This window comes from Lacerta agilis, chromosome 2 (assembly GCF_009819535.1).
Source record: "Lacerta agilis isolate rLacAgi1 chromosome 2, rLacAgi1.pri, whole genome shotgun sequence".
Lineage (NCBI taxonomy): Eukaryota > Metazoa > Chordata > Lepidosauria > Squamata > Lacertidae > Lacerta > Lacerta agilis.
In genome coordinates, this window is record NC_046313.1 from 94972030 (window position 1) to 94995026 (window position 22997).

At 42.7% G+C, this 22997-nt stretch overlaps 1 protein-coding gene across 1 annotated transcript in view; it reads left to right on the forward strand.

Moving 5' to 3' along the window:
- Positions 1 to 22997, forward strand: part of SUCLG2 (succinate-CoA ligase GDP-forming subunit beta) — a 190418-nt gene that overhangs the window by 162419 nt on the left and 5002 nt on the right. Inside the window, exon 10 of the mRNA XM_033141256.1 lies at positions 13744 to 13864. Within this exon, the coding sequence (XP_032997147.1) occupies positions 13744 to 13864 (121 nt within the window). The remainder of the gene's footprint in view (positions 1 to 13743; positions 13865 to 22997) is intronic.

The window sequence follows — 22997 nt, forward strand, 5'->3', positions numbered from 1 at the left end:
AGAACATTCACACATACATGGGATTGTGTCATTTCAGAAGATTATCACCCTCTTCAAGTGGTTAAAGTTGCTCAGCCCCTTAGCTTTGTAACGCCACGTAGAACATGATGAGGTTGTACAGAAACGCGCTCTCTGTCACAGCGCATTGGTAAAACGCCGGAGAAATACACAACCTGTTGTGTCACATTGCTTAAATTATTAATCCTACGCTTGCTTTCTCCTCCACACCACCCGCTTTACTTCTCAGATCACTGCATAATTCTTGTTTTGTTATATGTCACTGGAGCTTTCACTACATTTTTAAAGGTGCCACGGACTAATTGCAGAGGAGCATGCAGCGTGTTGTTGCTGCATTGGCTTAAATAATAAATAATTTGAGTCCTGCTTCGTTATTGTTATTATTTTTCCTTTTTATAAAAAAAAAACAGAAATCCCCGTTTTTCATAAATCATAAAAATAAACACAAATTGAGATAGCTTCCTGAGATGTGAAGTGGTGTCTGCGCGATAAAACGGCATTAGGCATTCACCCTGTGCAGGAATGAATTTAGCGCTGCTGCATCTTATTTACCATCTATTTCCCGATGATTCAAGCCAAAGCTGTCCTGTAAACAAGGCACCGCGTTAAGCCCTGCCAGTACCTGGGGTGTCTTACTAGAAAACGGAGATTGAAGCTGACGTGATGAGCAGTGCTGACAGGTGTCACTTGGCCACACACCATGTCTGTCCTGAACTTTATGATGGCAAGGGAGGATAGCCCTTTAGCCTCTTCCCCTCCCCCCACAGTAGCTGAAGCCTCCGGCAGTTTGGCTGAAGGAAACTCTCCTTCAGCTGCTATCGCTGGAAGTCCTGCAACCCGCGTCCCAGCAGCCACGATTATATTGAGCATTCTAATCACTGCACTGATTATACCAATTATACGGTAGGATACTGATTATACCACACTGAGCGGGGACTGTGGCTCACATGCTAGTCAGTTCATTATGAGGTTTTTCCCTGATACGGTGGCCAAGTAGGAAAACAAGCTATTAATTCCTGAGCCTCTCCACATAACATGACCACTTTGGGCACGGAGAGGGCAAACTGGAAGGGAAGGAAGAAGAAAACGTTTCAAGTTGATTCCGACTGAGAGCCAAGCTAGGCAGTCCTAGTGCATGAGCCAGCTAATCGCTTGCTATGGGATCTGATGGGTTCTTCAAGCCACCCTGGAAATAAGTGGCGCATTTGACGGAAGCAACTCGTTTGCGTTATCTTACTTGTAAAATGGCTGTGCTTCCACTTCATTTGCTTGGACGGTGGATGCCAAGACATAACAGAAATGGGTTTTCATTTGCCCTGGCAACGTCCTGGAATTGTTTAAATTCAGCTAAGAAAAAGAAAATCGAGCCAGCCCTTCAAAAAATCATGAAATGGGAAAACAATGAATTATGATGACTTTGGTAGGGGCAAGCGTGATAAAATTGGGCTCCATGCCATTTCATTCCTATATTTATTGTTAAATTTCTAATCATAAAGGCAGAGGGAGTTGAGAGACTTGCAGGTTTCTAACGAGACCCAACTTAGTATTCAGACCACCACCACTCTCTTTCCTTGCTGCCGTCTTTAATATTAAAAAAAAAAAAAATCTGTTAAAACACAACCATCTCCCTTATGAATCTCACCTGTAGAGGAATGGTCGCAGCTGAATGACAGAGCACATACTTCCAGAAAGTCCCAGATTTGATTCCTGGATTCTCCCAAGTACGGCTTGGAAGGTCCCCTGCTTGCAACTATGCAGAGATGCCGCCAGTCTGTGTAGGGTCACTGCACAGTAGTCAGCTCAGTGGGCCAGTGGTTTGACTTGGCATAAGGCAGCACCCTACACTGTAGTGTAGTGGTTGAAGTTGCTCAGCACCTTAGCTTTGAACCTGGGAGGTCAGTGTTCAACTCCCCACTCAGCCACGAAGTTCACCGGATGACTTTAGGCCAGCCACTGTCTCAACCTAACCAGCTCACACAGTTGTTCTGAGCACATCCACACTACAAACCTGAACTTTCACATGGAGTGCACCCCCTTACAAAACAAATTGAGCCCCATTTCCCTGGGCACAGGAACCATCCACCCACAGAACCTCCCATCTTGCTAGAATTAAGTTTTAGTTTACTGGCCATCATTCAACCCATTACTGAAACCAGGTGCTGAATTTAATACATCCATCTCATCACCTGATTCTGATGACAAGGAGAAATATGTGAATGTCACCTGCTTATTGTTGGCATTTCACCCCAAGTCCCCCAATGATCTTGCCCAGCAGTTTCGTATAGATATGAAAAAGCAAATAGAACAGGATGGAACTCCTGAATTTCGTAGAGATGGGGCCTAGCAGTCTTCCCCTAGTCCTGCCTCCTGGTGATGGTCCTGCAATTAAGAGCAGAACATCCCCCAGCCCACAGAACCGGTCCAAAGGGATACTTCATCGAAGGTATCACAAGCAACTTTGAGGGAAAGGTCACAGCTGTGCACAGGCACTGCATCAAAAAAAGGTCCATGTTTCAACCCCTGGCAACTCCAGGAAGGGCCAGGAGAGACCCCTGCCTAAAACCATGGAGAGGCATTGTCGGTCAGTGTTGACAACACTAGACTAGATGAAACAATTTTCCGATTCAGTATAAGACAACTTCCTGTGTTCCTAAAAGAGTCGCACCAGTTAGCTAGTTAAATTCGGCCCAGTGTGGCTAATTGTAACTATCCTTCTTAGGCTGACGGGAGAGATGGCCGTATTAAATTACCTTGCATGTTTACTTTCCTTGGATTTTGAAAAATCCACACCCCAAAGTATTGAAACAAACTACTGATTTCGGGTTTTATGCTTTCTAAAGCCCCCGTTGCATTTTTATTTTCCCTTCCCATTCTGAATTTATACTGTCCTCTAGTGGAAGTCTGAAGCAATTGTTATAGTAACGTTATCTTAAATCTCTCCCATGTTCATCCCAAAGAGACGCTGGGACTTATTTCTAACAGAGTCGCTGAAGAGATCTGCACACAGATTTTAGCAGCCCTTCTGTGGCTGATGCAAAAGGTCATGGTAGCAACACCTAGATACTCAAAAATATTCCTTAGTTCCCGTGTTTAACTTGGTTTCTCCTGTGCCTGGGAGAACTGTGACAGTAACATCTTTGTGAAATAATCGGAAGGGAAATGCTCTCTTTAACAACAGGATTTTGGGTACCACTGCAGCCAGTGAAAGGGTTAAGCGGAGCTTGTTTGCCTTGGGAAGGAGGAGTGTTCAACAAATGCATTGAGCTACCTGCAGGTGTAAAAAGGTTTTGTCAGATTTCAATCACATCAGGCTTGAGGCAAGCTCTCTGCCAATATGTAGCTTTTAATTCACTGCAGACACGGCTTTACTGACAGTTACTGAGCTGCTTGTTTCAGCTAAAATAAATGGATCAAGCTACAGAGCAACAGATTACAGCAAGGTCAGACAGCGATATCAGTAATTTTAGAATATTGTTTATAACAGATTTTTTTCTCTCTCTCTCTCTGCCTGTGCTGGTGTTTTCTGATGGAGACATCTGACACCACCGGCAGATGAAAAACTAACCCAGAAGATTAGGTTTTCCTGCTGCTGCAAGATTAGATAACATTTAATTTGTCTTCAATAGAAGCATCTCATAAAGAGAACATTAGCAGCAGCTTTGATTCTTGGGATCTAAGGACTCCTGTTAATTAGCCCCCTCAATTACATACTCGGTGTGTGTGAGAGACAAAGGGAGACTGGGACTTGTTTTTTAAAATTATTTCCCCACTTTATATTGAGAAGACCCATTGTGTTTTGGAGAGGTCTTTATTTTGAATTAACATGTGCCTATAAAAGTATCAAAAAGTACACTTGCAATCTCTCTTTTTAAGTCCACATTTATGCTGCCTTATGAATTAATCAGTGTTTCTGGCATTCTGGTCCAGAAGCAGCTGGGGTTGTTTTTCTTACGGCGATACCGATTCCTGCTCTTCGTCCTGTGCTGCTATTAATAAATGCATGCCGAGGCTATGAAGGTGTAATATGCATACCATTGTATTGTTCATTGCTTTCTAAGAGGGTTCCATATTTGAGAAGCCATTTTGAAAATTCCTATACTGGCATGCACAAATTCTTTTAGCCACTGTGTGCAATATTCATTTTGCTGATGTAGGATTCAAAGGATACCTGTGATAGGTGAGATTCTTGCTGCATCAAACAGCTAGACTGTATATAGATTTATAGATGTGTTCTCTGCGTGTGGTAGGGCTTTTCTTTTTCCTTTTGAAACACATAGTACATTTTGCCTAGTTCAGAGTGACTTTGTGTACAGGGGCCATCGTAGACATGGCAACAGCAGCCATGTTTTGTTGTGCACCACCTTATGTGAATGTCTAAAGCAGGAGGTGGGAGCCTCTGATTCTAATCTTAAAAGGTACCTTTGGGTGAGCAGAGATGAATTCTCCCCTCTTCCTGACTTCCAACTGCCCATTGGACATCATTTGCTCCCTGACATGTCCAGAGGCATGCCCAGGCTCAGCAATGGAGTGGCAGACTGAGATAGGCAAGGAGGAGGAACAGGAGGGTGACAGAGGCTCAGAATATTGGGAAACAGAAGGACTCCCCTCGGCCCTCTTGTGGGGAGAAGCACAGCAAAGGAATCTGGGGAGGGTGGCAGATTAGAGGGTGCTAGTAAAGAACCACAGCCAGAAAGGGAGGGCACAGCCCGGTCACCCACAACCCAGTGACACTCCTGCCGCATCCTTCCTGACACAGTGCACATCTTGCAAGGCACAAACGCGTTAAAAATAAGCATGTGTTGCCTTGTCTTGGTGGGGTAGCAATCCATGGAACTACTCCATTGCTTCCATGTAGTTCTGAACTCCTCTCCCTGACCATGGACTCTTTAAACTTGGGCTGTTGCTCCCAGCTCCATCTCTCTGTTCCAAGAGTTGAGGCAGGCAGTTGAGGTGTTAGACTGGTATTTAAGGGGTGTGGTGGACTAAATGTAGGCCAAGCAATTGAAGCTGAATCCTGAGAAGACAGAGGTTTTATATGTCCCAAGTTCTCAAGTCTGGGTGGTGGGAGGTGGCCTGTCTTAGAAGGAGTAGGTCTGTAGCTTGAGGTTGCTCCTGGATCTAACCCTGCCCCTAGAAGCTCAAATGGCCTCGGTACCCTTTTCCAGCTTGGAGCACCCTTTCCCACTCACCAGCTATGGTCCCTTTGGGGCAGAAATTTCTTGGCCACTGTATTCCATGCTCTGATAACTTCCAGACTGGATTATTGTAATGGGGCTGTCTCAGAAGCTTTAACTGGTCCAAAATGCAGCAACCAAATGACTAAAACAGCTCTGCATTGGTTGCCAGATTGTTTTTGTGCCCAATTCAAGGTGCTTGCATTAGTGTTTAAAGCCCTAAATGTCTTGTGCCTCAAATATCTGAAAGACAGCCTCCTTCCCTACAGAGCTTCGTACTTATTAAGATCAGTAGAGTAGGTTATCTTCTTAGTTTCATCACCCCCCAGAAACAAGAGGGGGTAGTGGGGTGACCTGGGAAAGGGCATTCTCTGTGGCAGCCCCTAAGTTGTAGAACTCCCCACAGAGGTGTGTCTCGCACCTTCATTATACAGCTTCTGGCCAATGCTGAAGACACAGCTCTTTACCCTGATCTTTGATGCTTGAGATGTATGTTTTAAGGGTCTATTCTTGTTATGATTGTGTTATGCAATTAGTTTTATACTGTTTTTACTGTCACATTTTAAATTGATATGACCCACCCTGGGAACCTAGGGCCAAGGGTGGATAATTAACTAACATGATGATGATGATGATGATGATGATGATAGGCGGAGGTTTGGCTCCCTTCACCCATGGATCCCTTAGGATGAAATTGTAGCCCACCCCACGTGAAAGACCCATGGACAAACAAACACAACTGGTACCACTGTCACCTATATTGCCATCATTTGGTGTTGTCATCCATAGATCTGCCTCTTTTACTGGTTATCCCTGACTGCAAATCATTTGTAAATAAGTAAACTACTTTTCCTGTGGCTGTTGCTGTTTTAAACCGTTTATGTATCCATTAGAGAACTTAGCCCCTGATCCATATATGAACCTAGCATTAGTTGTAGACATCTGCTGGGGGAAATCCGTGAGTTTTAATTCGGGTTCCAGATCTGGGGCTTTCCTCCTGTACCAGATGCAAGGTCCTGCTATCCCTTGATTTTTCGTTGTTTTGAACCACCCGTGAACTTTATTATAGGTCCACCTATGGATGGTGTTGTTGTTGTTGTTACTATTATTAAATATTATTTTAGAATAATAATATGCTGCATGTTCAACCGTTCACAGGTTGAAATGGCCTTTCATTTTATTTTGAGATGGTTTCCTAGTTGACCTTCAGAGACCATTCTGTACATCTTTCTTGAGGGGACCAATACATTCACGATCAAACAGGTGGCAAAATATCTGAATGTGGTTGTGTCTCTTGTTGTTGTTACTATTATTAAATATTATTTTAGAATAATAATATGCTGCATGTTCAACCGTTCACAGGTTGAAATGGCCTTTCATTTTATTTTGAGATGGTTTCCTAGTTGACCTTCAGAGACCATTCTGTACATCTTTCTTGAGGGGACCAATACATTCACGATCAAACAGGTGGCAAAATATCTGAATGTGGTTGTGTCTCTCTCTGTGACAGGTGGTCCTCAGGTTGCCTTTTAAAACAAAATAACCTTTTTCTGACGCTGTGGTTTTGTACAGTGGACCCTCGAGTTACGTACCGCTCTGAATACGTAACTTTCAGGTTGTGAACGTGGCAAACCCGGAAGTGTGTACCGGTACTTTCTGGGTTTCGGCGCATGTGCAGAAGCACTCTGCGTGCCGCCCACATGCGCAGAAGCGCTCTGCGCACCACATGCGTGTGCAGAAGCACACTATTGCACCGTGCATGTGCACAGAAGTGGCGCCTCCAGTTACGGAGTTTTCAGGTTAAGTACGGACCCCTGGAATGAATTTAATTCATATCCGGAGGGTCCACTGTACTTCGTATTTTGTATATTGGTTGGTAATAAGCCGTAATAAGCTCTAGACGGGATCAATAAATTAACAATAAGCAGGCAGAATGGGTCCTGAAGGCAACTCAGTAAGGGTGTAAATGTGATTGGCTAATGTGAACGAATTGCATGGAGGTCCTTGTTCCAGACAGGCAGGAAGTTAACCGCCCCCCCTAGGGATTCTGTGAGCAGCTTGTGGGAGGCTGTTGTAAAATGCTGACAGTCCTCATGTAGCACCTATTTCCCAACATTAATCCTCTGTATTGATGAGCTGCACATTGCATAGCAGTGGATGTCTTTACATATTAGCATTAGCTGTTGCCGTTGGCCGTGGCTTCCCTTTGATGGATATTTCATGTCTGCTGTGTCAGTAAAAGCAAACAGTTACCGGACAAAGATGCTTGCATCTATACTTCCTACTAAAAGGCTACCTGAGAGATAAAGCTCTGCCTTCCAAGGCATGAAGCAAGGTGGAAATGTTAATCATTAATATGCCATTCGAGGAAATTGCTCTCTTCTCCAGGCAGGGTACTCTGTTCTCTGTGCACATTTTATGTTCTGTGTCCTCAGATGCTGGGTATGTTAATGAAGACTTGTTTGCAACCCCCACTGAGCACTTTTTCAGTCTCCTTCCTTCTTCTGTGAACACAAAAATACCGGAACGAACCTCTTCATCAGAATGCATTGCCAGAATCTTAAAAACTGCAAAATCCATTTAGGGCAGCGGAGAAATGATAAACAATGTTCTCCAATTTTCAGCAGAGTTTGTAACAGAATCTCTTGGCTGTCTAAACCGGTCTTTTGGCTTATTTATAAAATTATAATAAAGCCCATGATTAAATTCTCCACCTGATTCAGTTTCCTACTGATTGAACTCATTCAGGCTCCTCTATAATTTAGCTGATTTTATTTATATTATTGTTGCCGTTATTATTAAAGCCAGGCACACATAATGTCGGTTATCCAGTGCTGAATTTAATTTTCTTCCAAAATACTTTTTTTCCCTTCTTCTTCATGTGGCTGTCAATGGAGCTGATTAGAATTCAGCTTGAAAACTGAAAAGGCAGATCTTTAAATGAGAGTGCCTGCATTAGGGATTGAAGTGTCTATATTGGGCATAAAGTCCTCTTCCTTATCTTTAATGATGCAAACACGCTTTCTTAAGTGGATCTGTCATGTCGCTGGTCCAGTGCCCCAACATTGGGAACATGTTAGGAAAAAAAGTTAGGTTTTCAGTTGTGTTAGCTACAGAACTCTGTTCAGTGGATGCATTCAGACGTTAAATTCTCCATTCTCCTGCACCCCATTTTAGAATATCACAACTGAGTCATGTGTGCGTGCACACTTCTTCCACCCCCCCTTCCTTTCCTCAAGCAACTGGCTCAATAGAACACTTCCTGGTTCATCATGAGAGTTGCTCCAACCAATTCACCAGTTCAAATATCGTAGCAAACTTTGACAAACCAGGAAGATTTCTGTTAATGGGAGGAGGAAAGGGAAGGATAAAGCGTGTGTGCACACAGCTTATTCCCACTCTTCCAAGTCATGGTTTAGATGATCATATAATGTGATGTTTGAATACATCTCCGCTGTCGTGTTAGTTAAACCAGAAGGTTTTGAACATGCATATGCTGCTGGAAATCACGTTTCATTCCTCTCTTCTGTCTGTAGTGTATGATAGAAGTTTACTTGTCCACATTGGTTGCCCCTCACAACCAGAGATGGAGAAATGCAGAGCATTGTGACATCACAATGCCTGGCAAGCACTACTAGTTCTTACAAACAGAGGTTAAACACATAGCTGAAAACTGCAACTGTGTGCTTATTACAGTTTCTCATTCAGATTATTATTATTATTATTATTATTATTATTATTATTTAATTTATACCCCACCTTTTCCCCGACTCAAGGCAGCTTACAGATTAAATCTGAGCTGCTACAAATATAGAAAAACACACACACAATCATTTAAAACAATTAAACATTGATAGAATTAAAACTATCTGCATTTATAAAATCTGTTTTAAACATACCAATGAGTACAATAGAAGCAATATGGCACCAGCCCTTAAAGCAGTCAATTCCCAAAAGCCTGTTGGAACAACGAAGTCTTCACCTGCCTCCTTCACAACAAGGAGACAGCCAGTCTAGCTTCTCTAGGGGAGTTCCAAAGTCTGGGAGCAGCCACCGAGAAGGCCCTCTTAACTTCTATATATTTGAAAGCCTACATGCAAAGCCTGCGCCTTGTTCATTGCTCTTCCATGGACTTGGTGAAGTCTCTTTGCTTCCAACTGCGCCAGAGTAAAAGGGTTTATCGTCCTATTCAAAGGCGAAATATGTGATCTGCAGAGAAATAGGAAGGTGGGATTAGTTTATGTTGCTAAAGGTCCAGGAATTGAATCTTTTCTAATTAAAGTGGTTCCCAACAGTGGTAGCTTCAGCTCCATCTATCTCTGGATTATTTGTTTTCATTTTCTGAAGAACCTATATAAAAGGTTTTCAAGTTTTTCTATCTCAACCGTGAGATTAAGAAGCAAGTCTTTTCTTCCCTTTAAATGAAAGGTCAAAATCAGCAGAGACTATTCGTGGTGCATCCTTATCCTTAATAAATCCCATTACACACATTTTGTCTTATGTGGCTCCAATCACTTATTTCTTGACTGGGGGAGCTTCGCTGTGGTAATCCTTCCATGCCATCAAGTGTGGTATTCAATGCAGTATTTAGCAGGGAAATGTAAAAGCAAGATATAAACTATTCTAGACTGCAAAGGAAGCACAAAAAGAATATAGTAAAAACTAGTTGAAAAGGAAGTTAATGAGAAGATACCAGTGCCATCTTGATCATATTAAAATGACACTTAAGTTTAGCATTCCCTTATGCTCTTAATTCTGCATATGCTTATCCTAAACAATGGTCCTGATCTGAGAGAGCACTGAAGAGTTTTAGTGAATCCATTACTGGCATGGAAGGATTGTTTTACAGATATAATATTGAGAAGAATATTCTAATTCTAGGAAGCTTCTGTTTTACTGCTGTCAGGCAAATTTACATTGAGTGGTATTCTGTTTTACTCAGAGTAGACCCATTGAAATCAATGAACATGACTAAGTTAGGCTGATTTCTTTCAGTGGGTCTAGTCTTGAGTCAAACATCACTGAATACCACCCATTATGCTTTGTTTTGTCTTCTGTTTACTGTTTATTAGTTTTTCACATTATTTTTTATTCTGGATGTTACGGCTCTCAGCTTTGTAAACTGCCCAGTAATATACCCTGATCAAGAATCATAGAACGGTAGAGTTGGAAGGGGCCACCAAGGATCATTAGTCCAACCCCCCGCAATGCAGGAATCTTTCACCCAATGTGGAGCTCGAACCCATGAGCCTGAGATTAAGAGTCTCGTGCTCTACTGACTGACTGAGCTGCATCCTGAGTTGCCCTTCTTCTGTTTGTAGAAGAGCTTGTGTCCCATAACTGTTCAAAGCAGATTTTGCAGAGCATAGGGGAACTGTGTGAGGGAAAATGACAGAATGACCCCCCCCCCCGTTCTAGCAGCAGGAGTATCTTATGAGCGAAATTCTGTTCACAGGATTCAATCCAAAGGGTGGCATCTAAATGCTTTAAATAATTATACTCTGTCCTAAGCTTTCAGTAATACATTACTGAACACCTATAGTCATGGGCTTTTAGGCTGGTTATTTGTATGTGACAATCATCTCCATCCTCATCCTGTACGTGTATTGCTTTGCTTTGCTTTGCTTTGCTTTGCTTCCCTTATGGGTCCACAGCCCTTTATCTTCCCTAACCACCTGTTTTCCATTAGGAAAACCAATTCGCAGTTCCCAGCAGCCCATGGCTTCTCCTGCCTGTAGCCCCTTTCCTGCTCATGGCTCCTCAGCTTCCTGTTTTTCTCATGGGAGCTACAGCATGGGTAGGCAAACTAAGCCCCTGGGGCTGTATCCGGCCCAATCACCTTCTAAATCCAGCCCTGGAATCAGCGTGTTTTTACATGAGTAGAATATGTCCTTTCATTTAAAATGCATCTCTGGGTTATTTGTGGGGCCTGCCTGGTGCTTTTATTTAAAATGCATCTCTGGGTTATTTGTGGGACATAGGAATTCGTTCATTTTTCCCCAAAGAATATAGCCGGCGTACAGCTTCCGGGTCATGTGGCCAGCATGACAAAGCCGCTTCTGGTGAACCGGAGCAGCGCACGGAAACGCCGTTTACCTTCCCACCTATTTATCTACTTGCACTTTGACGTGCTTTCGAACTGCTAGGTGGGCAGGAGCTGGGACCGAGCAACGGAAGCTCACCCCGTCGCGGGGATTCGAACCGCCGACCTTCTGATCAGCAAGCCCTAGGCTCTGTGGTTTAACCCACAGCGTCACCCGTACTAGATTTTTTAAAATAAATCTTTTTGCTACAAACATCGCTTATCAGCTACCCAGATCTCACATGTTTATTTAGTCATATCAGTGTCCGCACCTGGGAGCTGTTACAGATGGCAAGGTTTAAAAATATGAGCCAGGCCGACCAAAAGTGAAGTTTATTTTTAAGAAACATGCTGTGCCTTCATGAATGGCTGATGTGGAATTTGTGGCCTGAATTGTTGATAAGCCCCATGCAATGTTGGAGAGGTATCCCATAGATAGCAAGAGCTCTCCTGCTGTTGAGTTCCTTTGTGGGCATTTTCCTTTCACTTTTTTTGAGTAGGAACTAGCTGTCTGTTGATGGCCCTTTCTTCAGAAGCACTCAGAGCATGCCCTGGTCACCATGTTACACTTAGCAGAAAACCATTGCAATTTCCCATTTACTGGCAATCATGGTACCGGTATATTTTGTTGCACATTATAGAGTGAGAAAGAATAGCTTTCTTGGATTGGCATAACCACATCTCTGAAACCTGACTCAATGTGCATGGAGTAGGCAGCGTAGATGACTTCTGTTCAATAATTATAATATTATTATCATAATATTAATATGATTAACAAGCAAAAGGTTTACATAACTGTGGAGATTTGTTTTGAAAGCTTATCTTCCTGAATCCCCCATCTAACAACTGGATGAGATCTCCCGCATTATAATTATAGTGTTAACACCTCGAAAGAATTGAAGAGGAATAAGCATTTTTAAAGGGGGGGGTTTACAAAATAGAGCCATTGCATGGGACATTGCCGCTGCTCACTAATCGTGGCATACATTATCCAGCAGCTGTCCATGACACTTGCGCAATCTCATTCCACAAAGCAATCACAATAAGCAGTAGATAGCAAAACCTTCGGGAAAGTTTTGCATTTTTGCAGGTATTATATACTGTGTTTCTAACTGCTGGATATTCAAATCTGCCAGTAACAGGAGTGCGACCTATAGGTGCATATTCTGCAACAAACAAGAAAATTATGCAGATTACCAAAACGGATGGCACTGAAGGCCTCTTAAGAACCTATTTATACAGGGCAATCTTAAGTCAGAAGGTCTGGCTGAGTCACTAATCGCCATTCTCAAAGCTCGGTCTATATACTGCATGTTTCAAAGTACTTCAGTCCATTACCTCATGCATTTTCATCACACGTTTACTGATGTTTGTCAATATTACCACAATTTTATTCATGGAAAATTACATCTGAAAGTATCTGGCTTTCCCACAGCTACTCAGTGTGCCCGCTTCTGAACCCAGAATTCAAATATTTCAAGGTTTTGTGAAACCAAGAACCCAGACCTTTCCCGTCAAGAGTATGCCAGATGGTCCCTAGTACGTAATCTGAAAGATGTTCTTTGATTTTAAGTCGAGCGACAAAAGCCAGTGAAGTTCTCTGATACTCGAATATAAGCTTTTGGAGCTCATAAAGCTCTCCTTAAAGAAAAGGCAAGCTTTTCCAGCTCAGATTTTAATCCAAGATAGAAAAGAATTCTTGGCTTGCCTGCCCAACTCTCAATATCCCTCCCCGCTTCCCTTCCAATTAGAGATATCAGACCAGTTCTTAAAAGCAACACTCAGAAAAAAAAACGTCAGGTGCTTGTTAAAGCTTGCCTCTCAATAGGACCTGGAGAATAATCACTTCCTTCCTCTATGCAGTGTAACAGAGCTGTGTCACTGCTTTACATTCCTTCGAGCAGGGGTGGCTAACCTATGTCCCCTGCAGTGGTTGTCGTTGGACTCCAAATCCCATCAGTCCCAGCCAAAATGGCCAGTAGTCAGGGATAATGGAATTTGTAGTCCAGCAACACCTGGAGGGACATAGGTTCCCCATCCCTGCAATAGGGAAAGAGAAGAGAAGAGGAAGTGATCTATTCTTTTTTTTCTCCAAAAGCAAAAGTGCCTTTTGAGAACTGTAGTTTTTCCCAGGGCCACTTTGGCGGCAAATAGGGCAAAGGGTGAGGACAACTTCTGAAGTCTAATTGGCTCAGAAAATAAGCTTCTGACTTTTGAGAAAGCAACCAAACTTCGATCTAAGCCTGTCCAATTCAGACTGCGGGGAGTTCACCCATTACTGCATAATATTGAGGAATCTACATTAACTTTTCCAGCACACTATATGTTGAATCTCACAGGCTACCACTGGCTCAGGTCATATCCATCCACTTCTAGTAGTAGCTGCATCTACTGCTACTGCCTTATGCCTCCATTTTAAAAGGCACATGTTTTAACAAATTTGACAGTATGTTTCTTTTTCTCCCCCAGGTTGAAGCAATTCTGGTCAATATTTTTGGTGGGATTGTCAACTGTGCCATTATAGCCAACGGCATCACCAAAGCCTGCCGAGAGCTTGAACTGAAAGTGCCTCTAGTGGTCAGACTTGAAGGTAAGTTAGAAATCTACAACATTCCTTTGTATCTGTTGACCTTTTTTATTATTATTAGCGTTGCACACCTACCACACGTTCAGTTCTGACTCTAATTCAGTGGTTGAGAAAGAAGCAACATTCAGAAACCTCAGGGTCTCAGTTTGATTCAGAAGAAAAGAAACTTCACACTTCCCCCCATTCACTATTGCCCATAACTTATTTCTCTTTAACAGAAGTGGATAAAATTTGCAAGCATATTAGCCCTTCTGAGTGGATAAATTTTGACAAATTACTGAAAATTCTATCCAGATTTGTGTGTGTGCTTGGGTGCCTTTGAAACGAGATTACACACACACACACACACACACACACACACACACGGAACAGTACATAACTTGTTTAATTTTGTGTTTGTCCTGTAGAGCAGTGTTCCTCAACCTTGGGTCCCTAGATGTTTTTGGCCTACAACTCCCATCATCCATGACCACTGGTCCTGCTAGCTATGGATGATGGGAGTTGTAGGCCAAAAACATCTGGGGACCCAAGGTTGAGGAGCACTGCTGTAGAGTGCATCCTAGAGCAGATGTGGGTGAGAAATGTAAGAGTCCTATTGCATCAGACAAAAACCCTGTCTAGTCCAGCATCCTGTTCTCACAGTGGCCAACCAGATGCCTATGGAAAGCCCACAAGCAGGACCAGAGTGCAACGGCCCTCTCCCCTACTTGTGATTCCCAGCAAAAGGCATTCAGGGCTCTGTCCTCTGGCTAACAGCACCTCGGACAGTGGAGGTGGAGCGCAGCCATCATAACTTTTAGGCATTGATAGCCTTCATTCATTTGTCTAATCTTCTTTTAAAGCCATCTTGGTTGCCATCGCTACAACTTTTGAAAAAGGTCCTCGGTGTCTTCCAGAACATCCCTTTCATTGAGGAAAGATGTCTCACATTTAAAGATCTCTGATGTTTTACTCCTTCTATATTTCATTTTTATTTTGGGGTTTTTGGATCACTGGAAGCAGCGTTTTGTTACAATCTGCATTTTAACAGCACTATACTTGAAGGCCAAAATCGTGTGACACAAAACATCCACCCTCAAGTTTCGTAATCATTGGCTGAGATGCATGTAGATTTAGTTTCTTTAATCTTCCCTTGTAGCTGATCCTGCATCGCAGACCCTTAATCGTATTATCTGCTCTTCTTTGAACTTCCCACCGCGTGGAACAAGATTAAAATTAATTAAAATTAATAATTCCTTATTTTTTATGGGGAGACTGGAGTCCACGGATACAATAAAATACAGCTTCATAAGATGGTGAAGAGGGACCTAGTGTGTTTTGTGTTTTCCATTTGGCACATTTCCCCCTAACCGAAGGTTCATGATTATTCCCATAAATCTTTACAGATTTGTGCCCTGGACTTTAAAGACTATTTGCCCACATGCAATGTATTACAAATGTCTGGATCAGTAAAGTTTTAATCAGTCAGATCTGTCTTGATTTAGCTGGATTTTCTGGACAAATCTTTGTTCCCAGCTATATAATAATTACCAGCTGTTTTACCAATGGATAAAGAAAGGATTATTCTCCCGTTTGAAAATGGTAACTTTATAATTACATGTATTTTCTTGCTTGATAAGAGAGAGAGAGAGAGAGAGAGAGAGAGAGAGAGAGAATGAATTTTTCAGCAGAAAAGCCATTTCTATTTTTTAGAAGCCAGGGTGAGTGGAAGAACTGTGTATTTTGCATTTTAACTTGAAGTAGTCGTTTGTGCTGGGAAAGAGCAGCTCCTCGTTAGCAATTTTTTGTTGACAGGATTTTCATAGCAAATAGTTAAAAGTATTGGATTAAAGCCAGATGCATTGCTCACACAAAGTAGACACAGTTGCAAAATAATACAGGATTTTTTCCTCAGTCATGATGCTCTGGGTTGTATCCAACTTAAGTTCTACACAGAGTAGACCCATTGAAATTAATAAGCCTAAATTAGCCATATCCATTAACTTCAGTGGTTCTACCCTGAGTAGGACTGGCATTGGATACAACCCACTGTTACCGGCTTTCTGTAAGTCTGGTCTCCAGGCTGGGGTCCATACTTGTGTACACATACACAACACACAAAATTCCTATATCTCCATTCGTTTTAGTAGGAGTAGTAGTTCTGATTGCAGATGTACTTTTATTCCGGGACACACCTGTTCCCTCGGATTAAATGAATAGGAAATGCAACATAGCTAAGGAGACATCAGGGCTCCCATCTCCTCAATACACCACTGAATGAATAAACAAACCACAATCTCTTTCTCTTTAGTTATTGGGACTTTTGACAGACATAACTGTAGGTGCAGAGGAAGGGATTGTTGTATTTTAATGTTTTGTTGGAAGCCACCCAGATGGGTGGGGTATAAATAATAATAATAATAATAATAATATATTATTATTATTATTATTATTATTATTATTATTATTAACCAATTCACATAAACTCAGTGAATGTGGCACCCCAAGATCATTGTCATCCCACCTCCATTTCTGCCTCACTTGCACCATGCATTGGTGTAACATATGCAGATGATGAACATTCGCCTATTACAGTATGTAGATACCAGATTCCCACAGAAGACACTACAAGGCAGTTAAAATTCAACACCCGACAAATGCAGATGTTCAGCTCCAGAATAAATGGTTGAATCAAGCATGGTGAAAATGCCTTTGAGCCCGTTTCCCTGCTGTTCCTCATCAACATTTTGTTACTGATTTAAGAGGCACCTTTTTGAGTAACCCATGCTTAATGGTGAAGGTATACCTTTTGGACTCGGATACATGCTACAAAAGATGGAGCGTGGCGTACGAGTAGGGGAGCTCCAGTGAAAACAAGCCGAGGGACGTTACTAACTGTCCCACTGTATCAAGTAAGGCATAGATTTGTATGTGGCTTCATGGCAGACGGATATAGAGATGACGAATCCCAGGACTAATTGCTAGGTAAGCAGCTGTGCTACTCTTTAGCCCTGTTTAAGTGTGCAGCACACACCATGAGGCATAGTGAGGATCAAGCCCCATCGCACCCCCCTGCCTAGCCCAGCACTTTCCCCGCCTTGCAAAGACAAACGTGAGGTGGGGAGCCTGTTGTGCTTACAGAGGTTTGTTGCACAATTTAGGATCTTGAGGGGGAGGGTTCCTGAATCACTTGGGGATCCACCATAAGTACAGCCAGAGCCCTGCTGCAGACACTTCCCCTCCCAGTACATGGAGGGTAGCAGGGCTATCTTGTTGTTGTGGGCACCCCTCTGCCAATGGAGGAATGTGAAGTCAAACCATTGGAAGGTTGCAGTGCCTTTTGTGGCTGTAGAGACCGATGCTGTTTTGTTGCAGCTGGGGCAAATGAAGGCATCCGGTTGTGCTGCTGCAGATGCGCCATGGCGTTTCTTCTCTCTGCGCTCCTCCCAGCAGTCATTCCTCCTGTGGTCACTGCAATGGATACAGTACTTTTCCGTGTGTTGGATGAGGTTCCTTCTCCCAAAAAAAATCACGTTTAGAAATGGGGGGGGGCCCTCTTGTACATGGTCAGTGCACTTTGTTGATGTGGGATTGGTTGGTCTGCGGTGTCTTTGGTGGCTGCGACAAGGTCTGGCGTCTATTTGCTTTTGCCGTGGTAATAGGGCTGGCGTTTTCTGTTTTTGGGAGGGGAAGGAACAGCTGATAGGTGGCTTTTGTGGAGCGTGGGTAGCAGTGCTGTTCAGATGGGTGAGCAATTTTCAGCAATATCCCCCCCTCTAAAAAATACTCAACCAATCTGGTCCACCACCCCTGAGCTTTGAGCAAACCCCCCCCCATTTTCTTCAGTTTGAGTCCCCCAAAATAGGGGTCGTGTTAAAAATGAGGGTGTGTTATAAACGGAAAAATACGGTACATGACTTGACTGCCTTCTCTAGGCCCTGCGGTCACCTGAAAGGGATTCCCACCATAGGGCTATGTAATGGGGATGCAATGGAGTGGGGTGGAGCTAAACAATGCATACCCACTTTCCCCGTATATGATACTATAATTGTGTGAATGCCTAGATAAGACTCTTGACTACTTCCCAATGCCACAGTGCTCAACACAGTATCATACTGCCCAAAATAAAACGGGCCGTATTTTTGCACTATCCACTAATATCTTACCCACATTCTTCCATTTGATCAAATCATCCATTCAACTACCTAATGTGCATCCATCCAGTTTAACTTGTGTTCCCCCATGTCCTCCATTCAAAACAAGGACCAGCTAGCCATTGGGCGTACATCTGCCTTGTGCAAATGGTATGTACCATCATATATGCAGGTCTCACTATGCAAACACTCATTGTACGAACCTTCAGTTTTCTGTACTTGAAGGATTTGTACCCTGATATTGCTATACAAATGTCTAAGCCAGGGGTTGCCAACCTGGTCCCTACCACCCACTAGTGGGCGCTTCAGGGTTCTAGGTGGGCAGTAGGGGGTTCTACGGCATAGGCTGAATCCTCCTTCCATCGAGCACTAGTGGGTAGTAAGGAAATTTTACCATCAAGAAAGATGCATTAGTGGGCGGTAGGTATAAAAAGGTTGACTACCCCTGGTCTAAACAATGGGACCTGCATTCATACAAATCAGCAAGCAATTGTTCAGCATCCTGAACAATTCTCTGAACGGGAATGTGAGTGTGATCTCTCCTTATAATAATACTGTTGTTTAGCATTTTGCTGGATTTTAAAAAAATCATTTGGGATTTAAACTTCCTTGGTTGGGAACACATTAGAATTTTCCCCACGGGAAATAATGGAAATGCTTTACTCACTATGCAAATACTTGCCCTACGATCCATTTCTCAGGAACGAATTAAGTTTGCATAGCGGAACCTAAGTGTATATGGATCTGCACTGCCGATCTTGTGCTCCCCCCCCACCCCCTGTTTTTGTATAACTGTTTTACCCTGTGCAAAATCTTGCATGAAAATTTGACATGTTTTTATGTCCTTTTTTATAAAAAAAATATCTCTGTGGATCTGCAATATATGTTTGGGAACCTATTCTTATAATTCAGGACACTTATCTGAAATTTGAGAAATGAAAATTCACAGACATTTGCCATATCGTTCATCTTCAGATGCAAGTATGCATCTAAAAGTAACTTTACTGTGCCTTCTAAAAGTAAAAATAATAAACAACAAATAAATGATGTGGAAAACAGATGTATATTTGTCAGGCCATCGGTGGCCCAAATTGGTATGGTGCCCAGCTCCTCAGCGTATTTAATGAAACAGTTCATTTTGCCCCACTTTGCAAGATTTGAACTTTGAGGGAAATCTTCCCTATTATCCAGTGTGACTGGAGTAAGGCAGTATAAATCTCTCTTCAAATCCCATGCCTTTTCTCTGTCAAACTTGCTTTCATGCAAGCGAAGTGCAGATTATTTTGATAGCTTTGTGTTGGAAACCTGTTTACAGTTCTCTAACACCATCCAGTGGCAGGAGGTTAATGCTGGTTTAGTTTAGAGGGGGAAGCTTCCCCCCTGCCCCCGAAAAGCCTATTTCTTGAGCTTTCTATGTTTCAAATATTTCAGTCTTTGCCGTGCTTTCTGGTGATATACTCATTCATGTCTCAAAATAAGCAAGGTTTATCAAATTCCCGTGCTTTGTGGCAGGAACGGGGTGCAAACAATTGGTTGCTTCCGCCCGTTTTACTTCATGGAACGCTTTTAGCTTACGTTTCTGTTTCTTGGCATCCTTGAAATGTCTCCTCTGATTTTAAATAAACCTCAACATGCTGTGCATAGTTAATTTTGCTCATAGCACATCTATTGCCTGTACATCATTTGCCTGTTTCCTTTCATTTCCGCAAGGCAGTTTAATTCAAGTGTTTGCTTTGTGAGACTGATATCGTATGAACTACTCACACCCGGTTATATTCCTCGTGAGAACACCCGATTTTGTCCATTTTTCCTTTTTTGCATGGAAATTTTTACACACATCAATTCTGTTTACCGTCCTTTGTAGAGCTGCATGTAACTTTTGAGAAGAAAGAAAGAAAATCAAAACACCAGAGAGGAGATTTTTTAAAAAAAAAATGGTTCAGATAAAACAAACTGCTGATTATTCCTTGCCATTACTGAGGATCTTTACTACTTTCCCTTTTCACTCATTTTTGAAGGCTTTATAGAAATCTAAATGTTTTCTGAAGAAGCCTCGTGGCCCAAGTTCTAATACTTTACACTACTGCACCTACTTACACTGCCAGTTTTGTGTCGTCATGAATTTCAGCTCCAGTGAATATCCCTTGTGCTTCCTATTGAGATACTATCCATATTGGCCTCCTTGCCTGCTCTGTAGATGCAGAACTTCCAAGAGTTTCGCCTGCACTAGGAGACCACTACTGAAATCACTGTGCATTTTGCAAATGATTTCCGCATACAGCTAGAACAAGACATACAAAGAGCCCTGCTATTTCAGCATTCTGTTCTCACAGTGGCCAACCAGATCCCCATGGGGAAAGACATGTATAATCATTCCTGTTCCAAAGAAAGAAGGGCAAAGGAATCATAGAATTGTAGAGTTGGAAGGGGCCACGGGGGTCATCTAGTCCAACCCCCTGCAATGCAGGAATCTTTCGCCCAGTGTGGGCACAGACCCCTGACTCTGTGATTAGGAGTCTCAAGAGACCGAGGTATACGGCCTCGGTCCTGTATACCTGAAGGAGCGTCTCCACCCCCATCATTCAGCCCGGACACTGAGATCCAGTGCCGAGGGCCTTCTGGCGGTTCCCTCACTGCGAGAAGCAAAGCTACAGGGAACCAGGCAGAGGGCCTTCTCGGTAGTGGCGCCCGCCCTGTGGAACGCCCTCCCATCACAGGTCAAGGGAATAAACAACTACCTGACATTCAGAAAATACCTGAAGGCAGCCCTGTTTAGGCAAGTTTTTAATCCATGATATTTTAAATGTATTTTAATATTTGATGGAAGCTGCCCAGAGTGGGCGGGGTACAAATAAAATTTTATTATTATTATTATTATTATTATTATTATTATTATTATTATTATTATTCTGTATCAACTGAGCTATTTGGGCATGAGTTTGCTTTCCCTTGGCAACTTTTGAGAAATACTTGCGTGCCTGGGTCACAACTGTCATTTAGCCAACTAAGTAGTTAGATAACACAACAGAACTCCCCTCCCTTTATTTCTCCTGCATGCACCCTGTCCCACACTCAAATCTGCTATGGAAAAAAAGGTTAAGTGAAATCTCAGAGCAGATTTGGGGTGGGTGCAGGTGGTTTTCCCTTGCACAATGCCGTTTCGCTCATGCAATGACTTAGTTGGATACAAGCCCGGGGTGTCTCTTGCCCTGTTCATATTGCTCTCGCACACGTTTTAGAAACATCTCATCTATGTAGCAGAAATAATCCTTTATGGTTAACAGCTAAGGGGTGTCATTAGAAGAAAGCTGCGAGTATAATTAGCTTTCTTTTAGGAGGATCTCATTAACATTCCCTTAAGCATTTTGATGTGGCAAAATGAATAAGGAATCTGGGAAGCTGCCGAGTAAAGAGGGAGCAGGGCACTAGTATGGTTTTAGATGTCCTGGCTTGATGTTTCGTGATGTTTCAAAAGTGTGAAGCCTGTAGAGAGCACCAGAGTGATCTCTCAGTGACATTTCCCTGAAGACAGCTCCAGCAACCATCTGCAATGTATCGCCAATTGCAGCCATGCACCTCAGTTTTGAGGCCTGCTAGCATTAGCAAAGGGACGCAGGTGGCGCTGTGGTCTAAACCACTGAGCCTAGGGCTTGCCGATCAGAAGGTTGGTGGTTCAAATCCCCGCGACAGGGTGAGCTCCCATTGCTCAGTTCCAGCTCCTGCCAACCTAGCAGTTCGAAAGCACGTCAAAGTGCAAGTAGATAAATAGGTACCACTCCAGCGGGAAGGTAAACGCCGTTTCCGTGCGCTGGTCTGGTTTTGCTAGAAGCGGCTTAGTCATGCTGGCCATGTGACCCGAAAAAACTGTCTGCGGAGAAACGTCGGCTACCTCGGCCAGTAAAGCGAAATGAGCGCCACAACCCCAGAGTCATTTGTGACTGGACTTAACTGTCAGGGATCCTTTACTTTACCTTTACCTTAGCATTAGCATTAGCATTAGCAAATAATTGCTCAAGGTGGAACGTGCTGACCACTATTTTAGTACAGTGCCGCCATATGTCATGAGACAAACCCAGGGTTATCAGAACCTTAAAATGATAGGTTCAAATTAGAAAAAAGAAGATTTTGACTAAGTATTCGGGAAAACTGATGGGAAAAGCTATTTAGCAACGGAACAGGTTGCCTCAGAAGGTGATAGGCTCTTTTATTAGAGGTTTATTGGCAGAGCCTGGATGGTCACCTGTCAGGGAAGCTGTATTTCCTACTTTGATAGGGGGTTGGACAATTTGGCTTTTGAGATGCTTTCCAACTCTGATCCGTGATACTCCAGTTTTTCAACAATTTCATTTCAAAACTCACTTCAATATCTTGGTGGAATGTGGGAGGACATTTCACACAGTGCACTGAATGTATTTGCAGAATCTTTTTCTCTCAGAGCATATTGTTCATTCCCTAAAAGGAGCAGGGGAGTTTCATGATTCTCAGCTGCAGTTGCCTCTGCGATTTTCAGTGTTCTGAGTACTCAAATATGAGAAATTAGTGTACCGGAGACCTAAAAGCTACTCGTTCCTGGCTCTTTTGTGCAAGTAAACCACCTTACCTGGTGAATGAAAAATTCACCTAAGATTTTATGTGAACTGAAGACACTGAAAGTCAGTATACTGCAGGAGGGATTCTGTATTGTTGATACAAAAGTTGGCAAAGGGGATATCAAGAGCAGGAAAATAAAATCTTAAAATCCCCCTCTATGAAAGCATAAAAAGAATTTGGCACACACGCCCAAGTTAAAATGATCTTGATGCAATTTGGAAGCTTAAATTGGTTCAGCATCTTATCCCGTTTAAAAATTCCCCGTTCTCGTCCTGAAGTGACCTGATTATAATTTATCTTCACATTCTGTGGAAACGTCCTGGCATATTCATGAGCATAAGCAATAGTCTCCAGAATGACTACCATCCTTCTGCTCTCATTTAGGATTATCTCCGATTAAAAGGGCTGAAGCA